Here is a 21,975-nt window from a genome sequence, read left to right on the forward strand (position 1 = left end):
AGCAGCAGGGGAAGCCGACAGTGCTGCAGGACCCACAGCACTTTAACCTTCTTGCATGCGCAGGGGCACATGCATCCCTGGCATACAAGTGGCAGCATTGCGCTCTGCCTGCACAGAGCACCCTGCACCTCGTCCGTGACACCAGCAGGGCTGACCAACACTACGCACTCTCCCAGGAGGCAGCGTCTCTATACGATGGAGACTGGAGACTGGCAGGTGTTGTCCTGGCTGCAGTCTCTGCTGAGGGTACTGTTTCATCTGCCTCCTTCACCCAGGTGGGTCATGACACTGCTGTCTGGCAGAGAGCTTCAGTGTGGAGATCTGAGACCTCAGGTCTGAATTTCGATGGGGAGTCAACCTGCGTGCGCTCAGAGCAACGGCTTGGTGCTCCCTCCTTTGGGGGACAGCAGCTTTGGTAGCAAGGGCAGCATTCACACAGGCAAGCAGAACAGTGCAAGACCACGTCCCTTCCTAGGGGAGAACCGGAAGCTCTTTATTCGGCATCACATTCACCTGACCACAATCTATACCCTCAGTTTATGCCTTGTATCTTTAACATACTGTCATATGAACAGCACCAAACCACAAATAGGGACTGGAGAGTACTATCTTCAGAGCCATCTTCAAGACTGGGGGCTCTTGTAGGTTGACTTCCGTTAGGCACACCAGTTAGTGCTACGCTTGTGGTTTGTGAATCTAACTCTTCCTTTGCCTCCCATATATACTTCTTGATTACAAAATACCTCATGTCCACATTTCCCTGTTTCTCCTACCCTTTGAGACTGAAGGTACCAAAGATGCTGCCACCAGTTCGGGATTGTCTCTCACCCAGATCCGACCTGGGGGTTCTGTGACCCTAAATGTGGAGAACATTTTGCTCCCACAGCCACATCAAGTTGTTCCATCTGAGAAGACCACATGGCTGTCACCCTGAGAGCAGCAGGAGCGGTCAAGGTGGTAATGGCGCTCTTTAGACCTTTATAATTTCAGAAAGGTTCTCTCAGGTTCACTGCTGAGTTTCTGCTCAAGACTGCCTCAATTTCACCTGAATTAGATGGAATATTAATGTTTGTATCTTTTCCTCCCAAAACAACACTTGAGGAAGGAGGATGTCAAGTAGCTTTTATCCCTTTACACTCAAAGAAACAAGACTTTTAGATGATGTTACTGCCAGAAAACAAGATGGCAGTAGACCCAGTCAAGCAGTATTATTCCCAAGAGAGGGCCAGCTCTGGTTAGCAGAATCCAGGCTGCGGCAGTGGATCTACTAATTTCTGCCATTTTTAAAAGTCTTTAAAATGGCCACTTAAAGCTCTAGTTGCACTTTGATCAGTCCCCACCCAAAGCAGAGGCATCCAAAAATGCTGCTGCCTTTTATAGTGACGTACCATCACTGCTTGTCTGCAAGGCAACGTGGAAGGTGATCTGCTGAGCAGTTGGACTCCTTCAGCTCTCTGCGCACGTCCACCTCCTGCCTGCCTCCCAATCTTTGGCATCTTTTTATTTCTTGAAACCCCCAGTGCAATGGGGGGCAAAGAATCCCAACCCACCCTGCACAGAGCCCCCAGCCACCAAAGACCACAGACGCAGGGGCATCGTGCAGTTCCCAGGACGTGGCTCAGACAAGTTTCCAGCTCCAAATGCCACTGACATATCATCAGAGCACGGCTGTGCAACGTGGACCAAAAATCCAAACCTTCCTTTCCAAACACCTACACAGGACAGGGTATTTTACCTTTCTTATTTTCTGCTCAGTACCCTTTTTGCCCCCTTCCTGGTATGATTTGGCTTAAATATAATTGAATAAATTTTAAGTAGACAATTTCATAGCATATGACCTGGTATTTTGGGTTTGGTTGGTTTGTTTTTCAGTGAGGCAACTAAAATCTCTCCCCTAAACATCTAAATCAAGTGAAAAATAATTTCCTGATAAAAGTTCCTTACCTCCAGTTAGTATTTTTCAACCATCTGCGTGGTTATCCTTCTAAAGCATTATTACCCATGAGAGTGATGGCATTACTAAGTAGGCAACTATCTAAAAATTAATTTGGATTTGCATATCAAAATGGTTGAAAGAGAGGTTAAGTCAACAAAAAAATGTTTACGTATCGGTAAAAAGTAATCAGCTCATACATGCTAAGGTTTGAGACACTGATTCAATGAAAGGAAGGGATGTACAAGTCCAGATGCTTTACTACAAAAAAGCACATTCAAACATTGGGAGGAGAGCTGTTATGACAGTTTTTATCTATTTAAAGTTGTAACCATCTCAAGCATTCTTTGATATAGCAGATGTTAGATTATTTCCTCTTGAGATTCACAATCTGACACAAATTAGTCAAAATGGCCAGGAACCACAAAGAAAATTTCTGAAAAAGAACTTTCATGTTGGGAGACCAGATGTAAACTTGATCTTTCCTGTGGTTTATATTTCAGTGAAAGAAAAACTTTGCTTTATTGAATTCTTACACTGGTAGATCTATAAATAAGAGAAGCATCTTCTGTATTACTGTATTGATGGTGGTGTTGTATCTTTTTTTTTTTTTTTTTTTTTTACAGACTCAAAACAAAATTCAGTGCTGCACTACATTTATTAGTGCTGTTTAGACTGCCTCACATATGAAATAACACTACCTCTGAATAAAAAAAAAAGTTACATAATAAATCAGCAAAAGTTTTCTGCTAAAAACTTACCCAAAAGTGAATGGAAAAGCTTACCTGTATTTCAACATTAGTTACCTCTTAATGTGGAATATAAAATTATCAAAGATTGTTTCAGAGTGACTGAAAATAACACTATCATTTGATAAAGTTTACTTACAAGGGAAAACCGTATTTCCAACTTCCTGCACAGCAAAATTGAGGCCCTGAGAAATTAAGAGTTAGGGTTAAACTCACAGAAATAGGTCCTCCACCTCCCAATTCCCTGCTGTTAGCATTAGATTGCATTGCTACAAATTGATGTGCTTTAGTCATTTCATAGGTGTACTGGATAAAGCCAAATCACACGTTTTCAAAGTGCAAGACAACTTTATTGCTATTCCATGAGACATCAGATTCAAAACTAAACAAAATAAAAGCCAAAGGGGAGGTTCACCTTCTGCTGTATGGCATGGAGCAAATAACATCTGGCTTAAGATGATTAATTGAAGGTGGTTGTATGGGACTGCACAGAAATTTAACTTATTCAGAGGTTTAGAAATAGTAGGCCTTGAAGAATGTTCACCAGTTGGACTGCATGTGCAGCGACAGAAGCATGGCTGGCTCACCAAGTCACGTTTCACTCCACTTCATTCTCCAGCCTCTGCCTAAAGAATCAGTTAACGCTTCAGTTCATGATTAAGAGAGACATTTCTATACAGGCCTGAAAAATCACATCAGAATTCACAAGCTGGTGTTGTAAGATAATAAAATGCTTCATTCAGTTAACGCTGCTCCTAATTCCATACATTTACTCTTCAGTAACAATGTATTTTTTAAAAGTGTTCAGACTGGGGAGGGGGGAAAAAAAAAAATCAATCAGGAACAGAGCACAAAAAGGAACTGTTAACACTAGCCTCCCTACAAAATATAAAAATTTGCATTTGCTTCAATTCAGACTGCCTGATGACATGGCAAAAATTGCCTGTATGCCTTGCTACCATTTCTAGGGTACATTGTGTTCCACTTGTCCTATTTCTTATTCTCTCTGAGCATCTGCCATTGGAAATGGTATAAATAATGCTCTAATTGTAGCTTCAGAGTTGACCCAGCGTAACAGTTATCCTCTTGTTACTCACTCTGATATAAATATAGCTTACATACGGGTTTGGGATGAGGCAGATCCAGCTACGTCTTCTGTAATGCATCCCAATCAGTTTTAGCTTCTTCCTTCCCGAGCCTGTCATGATGCAGGTGAGAAAATGAGCCTGATGAATAGGCAGTTCAGCCAAGCAAAAAATACCAGTTGGTACCCAGAAACTCTGGTCCGTCTGCAGTGTTTCAGAATGAACTTCGTACAGACTGTGTAAATCGAGAAAGCATCACTTCAGATGGAGAAAGTAGATTTTGAGTTTAGCTCAGCATTCTGACCGTAGCCTGTCCACTTGTACCAAGATGGTGCAATTTTGTTTAAAGAGAAATATGCTTATGCCAGAGCAGCATCCTCTCAGAAAACCATTTACTGTCCTGCCCGCCATAGAGGCGGCTCAGATTGCTGTTCTTTAAGATGAAAGGAAATCAGGTTGAAGCCTTGTACAAAATCAACTAACTTCAGATCTTGTAGTTCAAAGTATCAGAGCATTCAACTTCCAAAACACACCTAACAAAATGAAAGTGTTTAAAGGCAACAAGAGATGACAGCAGTCAGCACCTTACAGGAAAAAAAAGCACCTTCTGGGAACATACACATTTTTATAAGGCTAATCAGCACACTAAACAAAGGACCACTAGAAGTCAGTATTTAGACATTTATTTCAGATAGGCAGTTTACACGCATATTATTGAGCAAAACTGAATTGCAAATATACAAATACTGTAACAAGCATCAAATAACATAACTGGCACTAGTGTTGTAAGCATATTACTGAAACTGGTGAGGCTAGGTCATGGAAGAGGACTGCAGCTGATGGCATTTTCTTTTTATCCAACCAAACTTCCAGTAGCACCATAATGGCAATACATGAAACACGAGACAGAACATTGTTAACTGTTATTTTGATATTCACAATTTTTTTTTTTTTCTTCATTTTAGTGAATTACATAGCAAAAAAAATGTTAACAGTGCAGGCGCTTTGGCCAACTTCAGCTTGTGTTCAGCTGTACATCTTCCATATGCAAAAGGAAAAGAAAAAGCCAGCATATTTGGAACCCATCTTTGCACTTGGGCAGTCATTGCACTGCACTTTGATTCTGGGACTGAAGATACGCATGTCTTGCAAAGAGATGTCATGTCCACTAAAGCCTGAGTGAGTCTTTGGTAGGCCAATACTTCATTACTACTATACATTTATCTACCACAGTCATTTTATTCACTAGAATTTTCTTTTGTGATCCAAGGTGGCCAAAGAGGACATTCTGGAAAACATTACAGTAAAATCCTCAAACGACCAGGCACTTCAAACCCAGTCTTTCCCAAAGGCACCAAGAATTGATGGGGCACCGCTTTTCCCCCTAATGAAAGGTGACTGCATCTGCTCTTCTACAATGCTTATAAATCACTGGATTGTTATTTTACAGTTTTTATACGCTATATAGTAGCCTTATCTGCTGCATGGTTGGTTGCATGAATAAATAAGTAACCCCACTGTTCTTCACAGGTGATGTCTCCATTCCACCATATGTTAAAGTACCAATCTCTTCTGTTTCAAAATTATGTAAAATGCCATAAACACTTCTGACACAGGCTACATCCATCTGAAGATATGCGGTTCATTCTACATGCATTCTAAATAGTGTGTCCAGTTATGAAACAAAATTATCATTACGAATATTCACTGTTGAAATATGTTTGTATAGGTCTCTGCAAAACTTTTGCTTCCCTTAAATAGAGTTCACACAAGAATGGTTTTAAGTCACTAACGCTCAGCTAACACCCATTTATCCCAAACCCCATATTTTCCAAGTGAACAGTGCAGGACATATTATTCATTTCAGCATTTAACATATCAAGAATTTACCAATTTTTATCTAAATACACCAAGTATATGCTTTCAAGCAAAGTTGTGGCAAAAATACAAAACATGGACGTATTTGTACTGCTGTAATGCACTTGGTTAAAGCCTTCATGTCTCTTCACACAGGTCTAAGATCCATATGAAGTATTTTGCCTTATCAGACAAGTATATATAAAATGCAGTTGTATCAAAACCTTGCTTCTGCTGGTCACCTGAAACTTACGGAAGTCGCATGTAATTCAACCAGCTTTCAGACAGGGATCATTAGTGGTACATATATTTTTGCAGCACTTATAGGCTTAAATTTCAGTCTGAATAGCAGTGCTTAATTCCACAGCATGTTGTGAATGGTTGTTGTTTGTCTCTTTCAGTGTTTCACCAATACCTAAATCTACATCTTTCGAAGATCCATTATTAATGTTTTCCTCAGCAATGTAACTCAGCTGTGGAACATCAGTGCTTGGGGCTGTTGGAACAGGCGCAGGGATTCCACTTGGCTGTGGAGAGTTTTCCAAGCGATCATTTTCCACCTCTGGGAGAACACTGACTGTGGTAAAGCGAGTATGATAGTCGCTGGAACCATGGCTACAGGAAGTTTTCATACTTTCCATATCTGAGCAACTAAACTCGGAAAAATGACTCGAGTGAGAATCTGCCACAGATGGAATACTATCACTAAGAGAGGGAGAGTCAAATTCACTGGAGTTTGTGCTTTGTTGTTCCAACAGCTGAGCATCCATGTCCTCTCTTGTCTCATTTATCTTCATGCTACTCTTCTTTCTCAGCTTACCTTTACATTTTTTTCCTGCTGTTGCTTCTTTGGACCACTTGGTGGCACTAGATTTACTTTCTGGCAAGCAGGCCGATGAACAACCGGCATTACTACGACCTGCAGCACTGCCATCATCAACACTACTGCTTCCGCTGTTGTGTCTGAATTTGGCTGGCTTTGATTCAATATCCACTTGCACTTCCATACTGTTGCCTTCCCTAGAACAAAAAAGAATCCGTGAGTGCAAGCGGTCATCTAAGATAAGCCAGCTAACACAGCAAAACAAACTCTTACTGCTTTCCAAGATACATAGCAAAAGAAAGTTAGGGAGATGTAACTTCTTTTAGAAGAATTAAGTGTTTAACCAAATAAACAGCCCAAAGAAAAACACAGAGTCTGAAATATCAAACACCTTACTGGGCTACAGCAATGGCGTTCCTCTTCGGAAATCACCTTGGCAAATATAAGCAGTCACATGTAATTCAGTTTGTAACAAAATTTGCAGTTTCAAAGGGCAATCATTGAAGTAGAACAGCTGAGCCATGCTTAGAATATCCTTTAATAAGCAAGGCTTATTAACCTTCTCTTTTCACCACATTTCTCTTACCTGTCCAAAGGGATGTAGGAGTTCAGAATGGATCCCGCCATTGCTTTGGTACTGGCATTATCACTAACTGTTCCCAAGCTAACTGTGCCAGATTCTCCACTCAGGCTGTAACGTTCTTTCTGCACATCTGCTTGTACTTCCAGCCTTGGAGAGAAAGAAAGTAAGTTGCATATACTGCTGCTACAGTTAAAGCACACTAGTTGAAAATTAGTGTCACCTCGTAGAGTTTCTCCACCATTCAGTAGTTAGAGTTTATTAGTTACTCCAGTACAGATGCGCATATTTACCCTACTGAAACAGGTTCTCTCTTCCCACTGTCAAAAATTACTACTTTCTGATAAAACCAAACTAGAAACACCCTAAAGCAAAACCAGATTAATTTCCCAACAAAGCAAAATGTTGCATGTTAACCAGAGGTTCTGGATTCTTTCCTCCCTGAGATTTACAAGAACAACTTCCAGGCTTAGGTACAATTCTTTTGCAGATAGCGTACTGTATTCTAAAAATGGAAAAAACAATCAGAAGGGTACATAAGTTCAAGACATTATACTTCCCCTGTTTCTCCAGCTGCAAAATTATTACTAAATCAAATAACAGGCAGAGAACTGTGTTCTGTACTCTGCTTTACATTGTATTGTTATCAACTGCAACAGGAATAATAGAAACCTGAGCAATCTTAAGTTGGGCTGAGCAGATAAACCAAATAAATTATAAGCTTTTTTCCAAATGCCTTGTTTATTTATGTTCTGAGAGTGAATTGGAAGTGTTTTTTTCTTTTGTTTTCCACTCCCAGCTCTTTAAAGAAGAGGATAGGTATACCTCACTCAGCAGTCACAGCTTGAAACATAAGGAAACTCTTGCTGCTATCCTGCCCTCCTTATTCTATATAGCCTGGACTTCCGATTTACTCAAGAAAACGAGCAGTGTTAGCGCCTGATTTAAAGAGGAAATTCCATCCTGAACCCTAAATGTTAACAATACTTTCCAGACACTCCCTTTCTCTTCAGGGTGCAGGACAGCCAACAAACAGTAAGGCCCCAATTCACAGGAGGCATTGAGCACGTAAGTGCCAAGAAGTTGCCACCTCGGCAAGGCCAGGTGCCCAGCTGCCTCCCCTCCTGCCTAAGTCCATTGTGAATCCACACTCCAGCCAGGTGTTCTGAAGGCACAGTTTAGTACTTGTAGACTACTGAACAAGTCAGCAGTTCCGACTTTGGGGTGAGATGCAACGGAGAACATGACTGTGTTAGACATGAGGTGCCTCCCTCTGACTCCTGGGTAGAGGCTGCTCTCCTGGGAAGCAGGAGAACAAGATCTCAGGCCCCACTCACCCTGAAAAAAATTCAAACTCTTTTTTGAGGATTGTGGTCTGGCACAATCTCTTGGAAACCAACAAGTTTGTCAGAGAACTGTCTCTATCTCCCAGAGACAGTTCCTTCTAATAGGAGTTTTTATTTAAAAAAACAAAAATTAAAAAACCCTATTAATACCACTTCCTCTGCTTACATGTAGAGCAGGATACTGTACGGTAGAAAGCATGTCTCTTACCTGTTAAAGCAGTTAACCATTGCACTTCCTGAGAGACTCCCTGTTATACTAGCCCCAGCCAGGGCCATGGTACTAGCAGTTTCACTTAGGTTGTCTCGAATGGCTCCTATTCTATCCATGTGGCTACCACTCGCACTCAAGCTGCCAGTCAGTCCTCCAACGCTTCCTTCGCCTATGCTAGGGTTATGACGTGCCTCTGCTACTGAAGTGGTATCTAGACAGAAATAAAGAAGGCTTGTCAGTTATGGAAGTAGAACTTAGTAGTTTCTAGAATGTGACCATGGAAACCGTTCCTGAAATTATGCTGAGAAAAAGGATTTATAAAACACACTGTGACAAAAAGATAACTTTGTCGGGGCGGGGGGGAAAGAGATACCTTTCTTGAAGTTGCTATAATGGTTATGCCTGACATCACATACTTAAGATACCAAAAAGTTAACCATCGATAGGACAGGTAACATGGAGCCAAGGAAAACAGAGAGACCCTATCACAAAGGATACTGCCACATAATTAAAATAAAAATAGCACCAGATCAGCATTTAGTTCCCCCTATTATAGATAAAAAGATGAAAGCCAGCAAGTTTCCACAAAGCAGTATTCTGAAAAAGCAGCATTTAATTTTATCTTAAAAAACTTTTACCTACGGAAAAGACTTTACTCGAGTCTGGCTTTGATTCAAATGGACGAGAAAAGCTTTAATGCTTGTATTACAGCACAGCACGAACACAGAGAAGCTATCCTCATCTGAAAGCTGGTCTTTCAGCAACGAGTGGAAGTAGTCCTAACTGTATAGTACCTCTTCTGCAAATATGTATTCTAGTATCTAAGGCCATCAAATATAAATCACAAAGCCCAAATTTATAGAAAATGAAACACAGAATTTTCTTACCTACAGCTGCATTTGTTCCACCAACATTTATATCATTTTCATCATCAAATTCTATCCTGACACCTTTTCCGTTGCCTGCTGACACACCACAGCCTCCACTTCGGCAGAGGGAAATTGGAACAACTCCATATACGTAAGCCAGCATAATAGGAACACCAATACCTACCGAGGAAAGCACAGTCTTTCATTAAACGTGACTTATATTTTAGAGCCTTTCATAAAAGTTATTTCATTTTCCATGATTACTTAATATTTCACACTTGAAAGAAATCAGGAGGGAGCAAAATTAAGAAATACTGGTAAATCACTAAGGTGAAATGACAGGAAAGTACTTTCAGCAGGCAGAATGTCCTCTATCAGCATTGGTAGGCAAAGCAGCTTAATGCTTGATGAATTAATACTTCCAGTACGTCCATAACATCTTTTACAAACAAAATGAAAATACTTTAAAGGTTCATATAAGCTCCATTGGGGACTGTAACTATGTTCCACCTGAGAAGCAGAAACAGCAGAGATCTACTTCAAATGTTATTCAACTAAAAACGTTACTACCTCTACTAATTTAATAAGAAGCTTGATTTTGCATCCACTGAAGTCAGACAGGGCTTTGCTATCAATTTAATAGGACTTAACATTATTATTACTGTGGGATCTTTCATATTTATTGTATCACACTGATTCAATTTAAAAATTTTAATTATACAAGTTTTCCTTAGAAGTAAACAATTCTGTGGAACAGAGTGGCAGGAGTTAAGGGAAACCACTGAAAGGAACTGTGGGCTAAAGTGCACGCAGATATACACACACAACCATCCCACCACTTCTAGTGGTCTGAAAGTTACTCCTTTGGCATATGAATTAAACCATTCTATGGCTTTGCTGACGGAAGTACACAGAAGGTACAGAAAAACGGTAGACTGAAAAATGGCAAGCTGGCACATTCTGAAAAAGCCAGGACAGAGGCAGACTCAATGCAATGAAAGGCTCCTCCGTCTAACCTAAAAGAAGGGTGCCTGTTATAAGAAGTCCCTTTCACTAGAAATTCCTCAGCATTCAAGGAGGAAATCCATATTCTCAAGGTCATTATTTTGGAAGCCATGTAATGCCCTGAGACTGGAGGCCATGTGTTAATGGCAACGGGGCAAGAGTAAAAACTCCACAAAATAAAACCCAACTGCTTTCCCTAAAAAGCCAAGTTTTATCTCTGGTCAGGAATAAGAAACAGCTTGAAAGAATGAGGTAAAGCAGACCTATAAATACATCTACGAGACTCTGTGTCCCACTACCTGTTTAGGGGGGATCTGACACCACAGCTACATGAGAACAATGCAATGCAGACAGACACCAGAGACAGTTTTATGACTAGCATATCTGCATTTGCACAGTGGCCCACTGTCGTTAACAAGCAGTTTAGAGCAGCTTCATGGCCAATTTAAACCACCACTTGCTAAAAGTGGCCCTGTCTTCCTGAGGTCGCTCATTCCTCTCTGAGCATTACTTCTGGCACAAGGCAGAACACTGCATACACAACTGCGTGATGAATCGGATCAGGGGACTGATCCAGCTTAAAACTAAATGGTGGGTCTTAACGTGAATCAGTTATCCACGGCAGCTTACTGCGCAACTGTGAAGATGCCTGAGCTGCAACAAAGGAGAAGCAAGGCAGCACTGGGCAAGTCCACTCCTTTCAAAAAAAAAGAAAATAATCAGGGTTTGCTTACAGTGATCTTGAAATTACATGGTAAGATGACAAGAATTTGTAATGTACAGCTGGATTTTCCTCAAATGCTATCCTCAACAATCACTATGAGAAAGAACGTGATAGAATTCAAACTGACTCCCAGAGCATAACAAATAGTTTGTCAACTACTGTCATGTTAAGTGTAAGAGACTGTATTTTTCTTGTGTTGAGAAAAGTTTGATATGAAGTTATTCAAATACGAATAGACTCTGTGACAACAGTTTTTTCGTGGTCAGTCATTTAAAAAAAGCTTTAAATACTTTAGTTTTAAAAGCCAGATATGACAATATGGAAACTTCAATTTGCAAGATAAAAATTATTTTTAATTCTTCATTTTAATGCGGCATTTCCTGAAGTACTGTATTCTCCATTCTGCCCCAATAAATTTATAACCTCAGACTCCTCATTGTCTCAGTTCCTTCACCTATAAAAGGAAACTATAGGACTTCTCAGCTGTTTTATCCATGAGTGCTTATAGAGTTCTGGTTACAAGGTGCTACCAATACACAAAATAGTAATATTTGCTTACCTACAGTTACTGCAGCTACAACTGGCGAAACAATTACAGATAAGGTTACACCACCTGCTATAGCCAAGTTTCGCTTGTGCTTTGAAATGTCTTTGCCTTCATATCGATTGTGAATCTTGAGAGGAGAAAAGAAGAAAGGGTTTTTAGAGTATTATCGTCATCAATAATATATTGCTGCAAGGATGGAAGAACTGACATATAATAGTTTGGAATCTGTACCCTGCTCTCTTCCAGAGAGACCACATTCTATGTCATGATTTATTCCTTAACTTATCTCAGAGAAACGAAAATTTACACATTTCTTAATTTTAGGCAACTTCTTAAAAGTTAGAAGTCCTCCCATCCAGCAACTAAGCATTTACTTTCACCTTCAATTTAGAAAAGCTAAATCATTGAACGAATTTTTTTGTTTGTTTAATCATTACTCCTGCTTACGTGGTTGGGAAAAGCAGACCATTTTCAGGATCAAAGAATTACCACATCTGATCAAGTTGACACTTCTGATTCCCAGCTATCTTTCCCCTGAGCAAGATGGAGTGAAACTTTCACAGATTATTAGATCCATGGAAACAGAGGCTGACATAACAGAGCCATGAAAATCTCGTAGCAAGGCAGCCTTCACCAAATATATCCTGGGAGGGGGGAGAGCAAGAACTCCATTGCTCTGGCACCCTCTCACGACAAACTGTTGAGACAGGAAATATTTCAGCAAACCTGAGTCTTAGCTGTGCTACTATTTACCAAGGAATCTGCTAACCAAAACCCTTACTGATGGTTCAAGTCTGCAATAACTCTGAAATGTGACTGCCTCAAACTTAGGTGCCACAAATCCCACATGAACCTGAAAGGCCTTCCAAGATCACTGTTTTACAGAGATTTCCTACTTTTTGTGTTTCATTTACTCTCTCTAGGAACATGGCTTTTCAGGGATATGCACTTCATCTGTCATCATTCTTGGTTAAGACGTAATTACAAAGGAACAATAGGTCACCATTTTAATGATTGTCATGAGGCTAAGTTAATCCTCACTACATCTAAGGAGGAACACAAAAGAGAGTACTAAGAGGATAATCACAGTATTTTTATATCAATTTCCTACTGCAAAAAGAATGACAAAAATGAGCTGGAAGTTTTATTAAGTGTTGTGCTTTCTGAATTATAATTTCAATTAGAGATTTGGTAGGGTAGTTCTCATTTTGGAATAAACTTAAAGTACTTGTATTTGTTCAGGCAAGACAGGCAAGGAAAGGGCAGAGACACTGCACTTTGTATAACAAGAATGCATTTACTTGCTCTGAGGTATGCTATACAGAGAGCAACATGGAGTGAGGGAGCACTTGAATGTGGAACATACCTATGGATTAAAAAGGCAAAATTGAACGTGAACACTCTCACAGTACGAGCATGTAAGCATTACAAACCCAGGAAGATCAGGTTTTATAGAGCTCTGTAAGCAATCAGCAGGATCACCTCAGGCACTGAATTCTACTGTTATGGGCAATTTTAACCACCGAAACAAAAAGCATACAACAAACAACAATATCTATAAAGGCTACTGGATTCCTTAAACATAAAGCAACAAAAGGGAATGGAAGGGAGTGGTTAGAGAGGAGAAACCGATTGAAAACATGAAGATAGAAGGTTACATTGGTAGGAATGACTATGAAATAAGAGACTTCCAAATATTGAATAAAGAATAAAGAATATCCAAATAAAAATGGAAGGCCAGAAGAAGAGGGATTTCCATAAATGCAGAAAAATGGTAGGTTACAAGACATATCTATAAAAAGAGAGGACTAGCACTTCTTTAAGGAAACTATCAAAGCACAAGCACAAATTCTTCCAATGCAGAAGACCGACAGAACGTTGTAAAAGAACAACAAAGCTTCCTTTACTGAAGCACCAGAAGCATTAAGAAAATAGAAAGTAGGTCAGATTACTATGAATGGGTATAAAGGAACAGCATGAGGGTGTCAGGACAAAAATCAGAAAGGTTAAAATAGAGGAGACAAAAAGCAAGGGACCTCAAAGTCAACAAGAAATTATTCCAGAAGTACACTGCTAGTAAGAGGAAGACCAAAATGGATCAATTTGTTATTTAACAAAAAGGAAAGACAGCCAGCAGATGAAACTGGAGGCCTGTTCAATTTTTTTTCCCCTTCAGTTGTCACTAAAGATCAACTGTGAGCCAGGTGACTGGTGACAAAGGAGTAAGATCTGAAGAAAAACAGCAGGTTAGAGCGTACTTACATGAGCTGATCTGCAAAATATCTCAGCAGGCCAAATTTCAGAGCCCCTAATAATAATTTTTGAAAATTATTATTCATAGAAGGTGTCTAAAAAAAAACCAGGAAAACTGGAAAAAGTTCAACTGCAATGATAATCTCTAAAAAGGTGTAAAACAAGAAGCTGGGGAATTAAAGACCAGTGAACTGAACTTCCGTTTCCTCAAAACTGGGAACTTGTAGACACCAAAGCAAATGCAGGAAATAAAGAGGCCACACTGATTTTTTTCAAGTAGAAATCATGTCAATTTAAATTTTCTTGTCTTACAAGTTAACTAGCCTTGAGGATGGGAAGAAGCAGATCTCACGCACTGACTTGAACAAAATTTTGACATTTTCTTGTATGACACTCAACAGGTTGTAATGGTCCAGACTGAAAACATGGACTAGAGAAAACTACTATTGGCTTCACATAAAACAGATAGCAAACATCTGAGTTGTCGTTAGGTTTTTTTACTCCACAAATTGAAACTCTTCACTCTATACTTTTCTAAGAGATATGCCCTGGATCCAAGAGTATTCAACATTTTCATTAACCTGGAAGACGGAAGAAGAATGTGTCTGTTGAATTCCAGGCCAATACAATCTGGCAAGGTTGCAAGAATGCCAGAACTCATGCTAGTCTTGAGAAGTTGAAAAAACGGCCTGAAATGACTAAGATGCAGCACAATGGTAATGAGTTCAAGACTACCCTTAGGAAGACACCAATTGCCTAAATTACCAGTACGGTGGGGAAGGGTGTGTGTTTTAGAGTACACAGAATGAAAATAGCGTGTTGTTGAGAAAAAGATAACTGGCAGTTATAAGCACAGGATCACCCTTTCATAGAATCATAGAATGGTTTGGGCTGGAAGGGACCTTTAAAGATCATTTAGTTCCATGCGCACTGCCATGGGCAGGGACACCTTCCTCTAGGCCAGGTTGCTCAAAGCCCCATCCAACCTGGTCTTGAACACTTCCAGGGATGGGGCATCCCCAACTTCTCTGGGCACCCTGTTCCAGTGTCTCACCACCCTCATAGTGAAGAACTCATTTCATTTAACTTAGCAGTAGTAATGCTTCAGCTTCACCGCTATATTCAAACTGGACAAAAACAAAGGCGGTATGAACAACTGGAAAGAAATCCAGAAGAGAAGATGAGAATCAGAGGTCTAAACCAGCAAGTTTTCTTGACAGTTTGTCAAGAAAAATGGGACATGCTAGGTTGTTTTAGAGATAAGAATGAAAGTGGACTTAAAAATCATCAAATATGTGATAGGATATCGCAAAGCAAAAGGATTCTTTATGTCAGCTGAAGATAGGGCAGTAAGAATTTAGTGTAGGAAGAGAATTTACATTAATGTTAGAAAAATCAGTTTTACTAAGAAAATTAGGCTTGGAGAGCCTGCGGAATCTCAATCATCAGATGTTTTGAAGAAAAGTGCAAACATGTGACAGAAGTCACAGAAAAATTACCATTAAGCAGTGGCGTACAATGGAAATTCTCATGAAGCTGCCCTCACAGACTAACTTTCTGAGACTTTACCATTAATATGTGAAAGGTGCCCAGTGATGGGGACCTATCCCAAAATCTAATGAGAAAAGCAGAATATGCAATAGGAATTCGAAACAGGTAACTGCTGCCTTCTTCTTATCATTTATAAGGTTCCAATGACTGTATGGGACTAAGGCAAAACAGAATAGAAGGATCAAACACAACTGTAGCAGAAGGTAGGAGTACTTGTTTGAAAGAAAAATATGAAAAAAGAATACAGTGGAAAAGCTGCATCCCTGGGCTTTTTGTCTAGCAGCAACAGTTCACGTGAGAGAAACACTCCCCCCTTCCCAATAAATGTAGAATTATGTGTCTGTGCCAGTCACTGTGAGAATCCATGCTGATAAAAGCAGAAAAACAAATTGTCTGATTATGCCATCCAGTACATGTAACTGAACACTTAGCACCTGCTGAACCAAGCCATCATTTCAAAAAGCCCATTTCCAAAAGATTTGGATAACTTACTACTTTATCCTAAATTACAAACAGGAGATGTAATTATCTTTTGTTTTCCTTGCAATTTGTCATTTAGTTTATACTAAAAGCTACTATATTTTTGAGAGGAAATGCATCAACTGTCTTCTGATTAACATGGTCATTTCTAGCTGATTCCCACAAACAGTAAAATTAAGATAGATGCTGTCTAGCTACCGGCACTGAACGCTGCTCCACATGGTGGACTGGCCCAAGGCAATTAACAAGCTGCTGAGTATAAATGCTTAAATGTGTGCATGCACAAACCTATACTAGCAGAATTTTATACTAAAATACCAGTAACTATCTGCTTTTAAGAAAAATAAAAAGGATTTCCTTTTTGCCTTCCTTCTCCTCTAAATATTGTTTAATTCTAAGGGAAACCAGAGATTAAAAACAGAGCAATTTTGGAAAAGCATGCAAGAACTTTGATGGCAAGATGCAGAAATTGGAAATTGTTCGGTGTTTTGCTCTGCCTGTTTTAAAAGGAACTACATTCTTAAAAACACTGCTTCTCCTTCCTGTACAATTGAAACAAATATCCTTAAACAATTCAGGGGTTGGTTTGTTTGGTTTTTGGAAGGTTGTTTGGGTTTTTTGTTTTGTTTTCTTAAAGACTGGTGAAAATAGCCAACTGAACATGGTATTACCCAAGTTATACAATGCAGAAGGTAAAACCTGAAGCACATTAGGAGTTGTAGCACATTTTACCTTACGCCCAGCATACACAGGAATTCCAATAATCATAGCAGGAATAGCAATGCCAGCTATTAAGGCAATTCCTACAGGAGCTCCAACAAGTGTCCCTAGTTGCCACAGTATTTTCTTCTTACGGCTCCATGGTTTCTTTCCCCAAAATGTGCAACCTGATGGGCTAATAGAAAGAAGTAAGAAAACTGTAAAGAACTTGTAAATAAATCAACATAACTATGCACTACTGAACCATTCTATAGTTACAAAATTACTGTTCTTAGGTTCCAGTTATGTATGTTATGGATACCAAATAATCAGTTATAATTTCTTCAGATTTTTTTTTTTTGCCTTTACAGCATATTTTGCAACGTAAAGAGAAGCATATTGCATATTACCACATGCCAATTTGTGATTCACAGGTAACTTATTTATAGTGTTTTTGTATTGCTTACTATGAAGATGATACAGCAGTATTAAGATATCAGTAAAAATAGTGGCTACGTTCATTTGTTGTACTAAGTACACATTGCATGCATGAAACTTAGAAAAATATTTTAAAATAAAAAACAACAAAGCACTAATTTAAATACATGCATTGAAAACTAACTTTATTCTTCGATACGGATACTTCAACTGTGATTCTCTACTCCAACAGGAAGAAAGCCAGTCTTACAGCACCCAGGAATCTACTTCTGTATACTTTAGAAAACAAATTACCAACCACACAATTTTTTTTTTCTTAAATGTACCTTAAATAATGTAAATCTGAGATCTCTTTCATACATAGCCAACAGAATTCACAGCCACAGACAGCACAAGTCATATGATTGCAGCTCCCATCATTCATTTTTATTATATAAGCAGCACAGCGTGGGCATGGCTTTATGTCATCAGCTGTTTAAAAATGAATATTAAGATCATATCAGTTCTTTAGACAAGCAGATTTAATCAAAATATAGACATATGCTTGGGAAAACTGATTGAACCATTATCTGAAAAATGGAAGAAGTTTATTATAAGTTTGCTTTACAAATCTTGATTTGGCAATGACTTGACAGCTATTTGTATTTGTAAACCTTGGACCAAGTAAAACTAATGAAAAGAAGGCATATTAGATCACATTCAAGTAATTGGATAGTTAACGCATACACTCTGTTCGAGGATTTTCTAAGCTTAATGCAATATATTAGTCAGACATTAAATATGTATGTTAATATAGGACTGATAATATGGTCTCTTTAAATATAATCCTCTTTTACATTTATGCTGTTATGAATCTTTTACTTGAATATTTGGTCTCCACCCTGTTATTTCTTTTTCCTATCTTAAATCCATCTCCCCTTCCACATTAAGTGCATTTCTTTGGTATCACCAACCTCCTCGAGTCCTTTTTACAGCCCTACTTAATACTTACTTAGTCCCTAGAAAAAAATATTGTAGCAAAAAGAAAATTCTGGAGGCTCTCCTTGTTCCTAAGTCAAATATTGAAAAATGCAGTTAAGTGACTAGCTCTATCATTAACAAACAACTGGTCATTGAGCAACAGTGAAATACTTGTATACTGACACAACCACAGTTGTGATCTTCGTTCCTTCACATTACTGGTTAGCATCTGCACTTTGGGACAAGCTATTTACTCACAGCAGCAGAAATAACTTGTAGCTCCTAGTGCAGAAGTCCAAGTTTACTGCCTCTGTGCTACTAGGCAGGACAAAGGGAAAAGAGGGGTTATACTTGGTATAAAGAATATCCAAAGAGGTGCAGAACCAGCAGAAACAGTACCAACTCCAGTGCAGAAGGACGGGGAGCAGCTGAAAGGATGCACTAGCTATTCCCAGATGGGAACAGATGCACAACCTACAGGGCAGTAACTAAACTGAGCAAGTTCTTACAGCACAGGTATGACAGAGCTACTGCTGTTCATACTGGGAGTGACTGAAAGGGCAAGGAAAGGAGCTGGCATGCTAATTTGTTTAAAGTTTATTTTAAAATTTATTTGAAAACTAGAGCAAGATGCCAATTTTTAAGACAAGATGGAGTGCTGGATTGGAGAACGACCACTCTAACTACATTCAAGGTGCAAGAGAGACTCTTCTCCCCAAATATCTACCTTGTTTGGTCAGGCAGACACAAAAGCTGCCTAATAGATCAGAGTTTGGTGAAACTCGGAGCCAATTCTTCTTGATAGCAAACTGACCTTGCTCTGCAAAATACTACTCTGAACTGTTTATCTTCTTTTTTGGGGGGTTACAAACAAGTTCAATTTTAAGAAGATGGAATTGTTAGCTTTCTGGTAGCTAAGACAGATGAGCTTTTTATTGAAAAACAGAAATTAGTACTAACAAACAGATGTCAAACATCAGGGCTGGCATCAGACTAATAGTCTCTTTTGAAAGCAGAAAATCAGTGGGTTTGAGTTTTATTTTTAACAGCTTTTATTATTAGCAGCCCTGTGAAATTTCACCTACAGCGGAGAAAGTGTTCCCAGTGTGTAAGTGATACAACTATGAAGTTAGTGGGCCAAACACAGAGAATGTTTTGCAGAAAGTTCCTTTGACTTCACATTTTTCAGCTACAAAGGAAGAATTTAAAATGCTGACAAGCCTGTAAGACTGAAGTCAGGTGCTGTGGTCACAGAGTACTTCAAATTATAACATTTAAAATTTGAATTCAGACAAAATTGCATATTTTATATTTCTGAAAGACAAAGCAGCTAGTATCTACCATGCTACTATTCAGTTCTTTCCTTTTTAGAGTTAATTGTGCAAATGTACTAAAAAGATATGTCACAGACACAGTATCCTAATCATAAATACCTGCTGCTCCAGATTCCTGGCTGTAGCTAATAGATGAAGAACGAATTGTTCTCAGGCGCAGACTTTGAGCTCTCTCCTGGCGAGCAGCATCGCAGGTCTGGTTTGGATGCCAAATCTGCTTACAGTGGTAGCAAAACTCAGTTCCGCAGCCTTCTCGTCCACACGTAAGTTTGGGACAGCTGGCACATCCAAAAGCGATCACAGCATATCTTGAATGATCAAGAGGGGCAAGAGAGAATTTCGTTAATAAGAACAGTCCTATCTATAGACCAAAGCAGACAAGACAGCTGCCAGAGCAGCTGAAGCAGGTACAAAGGCAGTGGACATCAAGAGTTGACACTAGGCAGCCAGCACAGGTTCCTTACCACCTCCTTCCACAACTCTATCACTATTGCATTAGACTAAGACTGTACAGAAATACTACAATCAGTGTTAACACTTTGCTCTACCCCACCTTAATAACTTCATGCAGTGCTGAAATATACTGTATTTAAGGCTGAATGCAGTACCGTTAAGGTTTACGGTCACAAAGCAACCACAGTTTAGAAAAGCAGGACAATAAAACCAAAAAAGGTATTTAAGTAACTAGTGTCCCAGTCACTATGGGCATGTCTAAGCTTGACCCCTTCTACAATCTGGGAGGATCTCTGCTAAGTGATCTGTAGTGTAATCTATTACTGTAAAGGCATCTGACTTGGTACTGCATGACATTTTAGTATTTTACTGGTTGCCTTTTATCATGAATATCACTATCTACTTTAAATAGATGTTTGTTTACTCTTTATATTTTAAAATGTCGAAACAACAAAGCAAGTATTTTATAGATAAGGATTTTGGTTTCTCAATTAAGACAATTTCATTTTTTTGACAATTTTTTAAATACATTTCAAACTGTAAATGCAGAAATTGATAAGACTTCAGGGCCTCATTGCCACCTTTATTCTGACAATACTATAGAGCAAAAAGCTCCAAAAACGTTGAGACTTACAAAACTGCGTTACACTATTTTGTAATCAGACACTACATGAACAATTCTATACAATGACAGTTATTGCCACAAATCAATTCCTCCATCAGGTTTGCAAGTTAAATTTCATGTGATAAAAATACAGACAATGTGTATTACAGTTCATATTAATACTAAATATATATACACATACACACACATGTGCCTTAATTACTACCCATTGTAATTTTTTCAATGATTTTATGCAATAGCTTTCTTTTAAATAGAAAACAATGCTAGGTCCACTGGTATGAACACTTAAAACAGATCTATAGGCAATTTAAATTTCATGTGATAAAAATACAGACAATGTGTATTACAGTTCATATTAATACTAAATATATATACACATACACACACATGTGCCTTAATTACTACCCATTGTAATTTTTTCAATGATTTTATGCAATAGCTTTCTTTTAAATAGAAAACAATGCTAGGTCCACTGGTATGAACACTTAAAACAGATCTATAGTTTTATTTACGTGAACAGTCCCCCTGAATAGACTTCAACAGTTATAAATGCAGCAGGGCTTAAATTTATGGCTGTTCAAATAAAGGTAATTTTATTTTAAAGACTAAATTCTTTATTTTTATCCCCTGCCCAATTTATAGCAGTTGCACAAAATTAACTCAAAATATTCTTTATCAGTAATAATACTAAAAAAATTATTCCCACTCACATATCTATCTGAAAATTTAGCTATTTTCATTTTAGAGTAGCTACATCTGAAGCTCTGTAAAGTTAATGCAAGTCCTACCCCTTTAAGTGTTTTAAAACAGCATGTTTGAGGTTCCCCCCAAGAAGTTCTGCAAACAAATAGGAGTTTTGAACCTTTAATTTACAGATGATGCAGTTACAAATAAAAATGAGATTATGCTTGTCTGTTTTCAAATACTTCTTACTTTCCAAGTAGAAATTTGTTTCAATAATTGCTAGACTCTTCTATATTATTGCCAAGTTAATCAGCTCTATTTTCCCACTTACAGCAACCGAGGAGGTAATTGCTTTGTATGTACACAGAGACTCTGATCCAAACGCTTCTTCAACATACAAGGATACATCCAAAACTCACTAGCGTTACGTCAGAGAAGCTGAAGCATAGGCCACAGAATGAAACTATCAATTTATATCCTGCCTCCCATTGCTAATAACGAATGGGCACATCCCTGAAAGCACTCCCCGTTTGGGATTGATGTATTGGCATACCTTTAGAAAGTAACTTTTTAGACCAGAGCAAATCTCAGTTCAAACTGTACAAGATTACAGGTTTAATTTCAACATTTTGCATTCATTTTACAGGTGATGTGAAAGCCAGAAGTTCTTGTTAGGCTGAGAGAAGGGACAAACAACCAAATTCAAAGTAATAGCGAGTAAAACAAAAACCAGAGGCAAAGAGCAATTAATTGAAGACAGGATATACAG

General features: G+C 38.7%; 1 protein-coding gene across 3 annotated transcripts in view; it reads right to left on the minus strand.

The window, feature by feature from the left end:
• Positions 1 to 4,418: 4,418 nt before the first annotated feature.
• The window catches only part of RNF19A (ring finger protein 19A, RBR E3 ubiquitin protein ligase), a 58,080-nt gene continuing 40,523 nt past the window's right edge, over positions 4,419 to 21,975 (minus strand). For all 3 annotated transcript variants that reach the window (XM_009275494.2, XM_009275493.2, XM_009275495.1), the window contains 8 exons: positions 19,544 to 19,752; positions 17,477 to 17,621; positions 16,746 to 16,908; positions 11,742 to 11,856; positions 9,472 to 9,633; positions 8,582 to 8,795; positions 7,034 to 7,177; positions 4,419 to 6,644 (listed from right to left, as the gene is read on the minus strand). In XM_009275494.2, the coding sequence (XP_009273769.1) occupies positions 5,954 to 6,644; positions 7,034 to 7,177; positions 8,582 to 8,795; positions 9,472 to 9,633; positions 11,742 to 11,856; positions 16,746 to 16,908; positions 17,477 to 17,621; positions 19,544 to 19,752 (1,843 nt within the window). In that variant the 3' untranslated portion in view covers positions 4,419 to 5,953. The remainder of the gene's footprint in view (positions 6,645 to 7,033; positions 7,178 to 8,581; positions 8,796 to 9,471; positions 9,634 to 11,741; positions 11,857 to 16,745; positions 16,909 to 17,476; positions 17,622 to 19,543; positions 19,753 to 21,975) is intronic.

This window comes from Aptenodytes forsteri, unplaced genomic scaffold (assembly GCF_000699145.1).
Source record: "Aptenodytes forsteri isolate BGI_AS27 unplaced genomic scaffold, ASM69914v1 Scaffold208, whole genome shotgun sequence".
Classification (NCBI taxonomy): Eukaryota; Metazoa; Chordata; class Aves; order Sphenisciformes; family Spheniscidae; genus Aptenodytes; species Aptenodytes forsteri.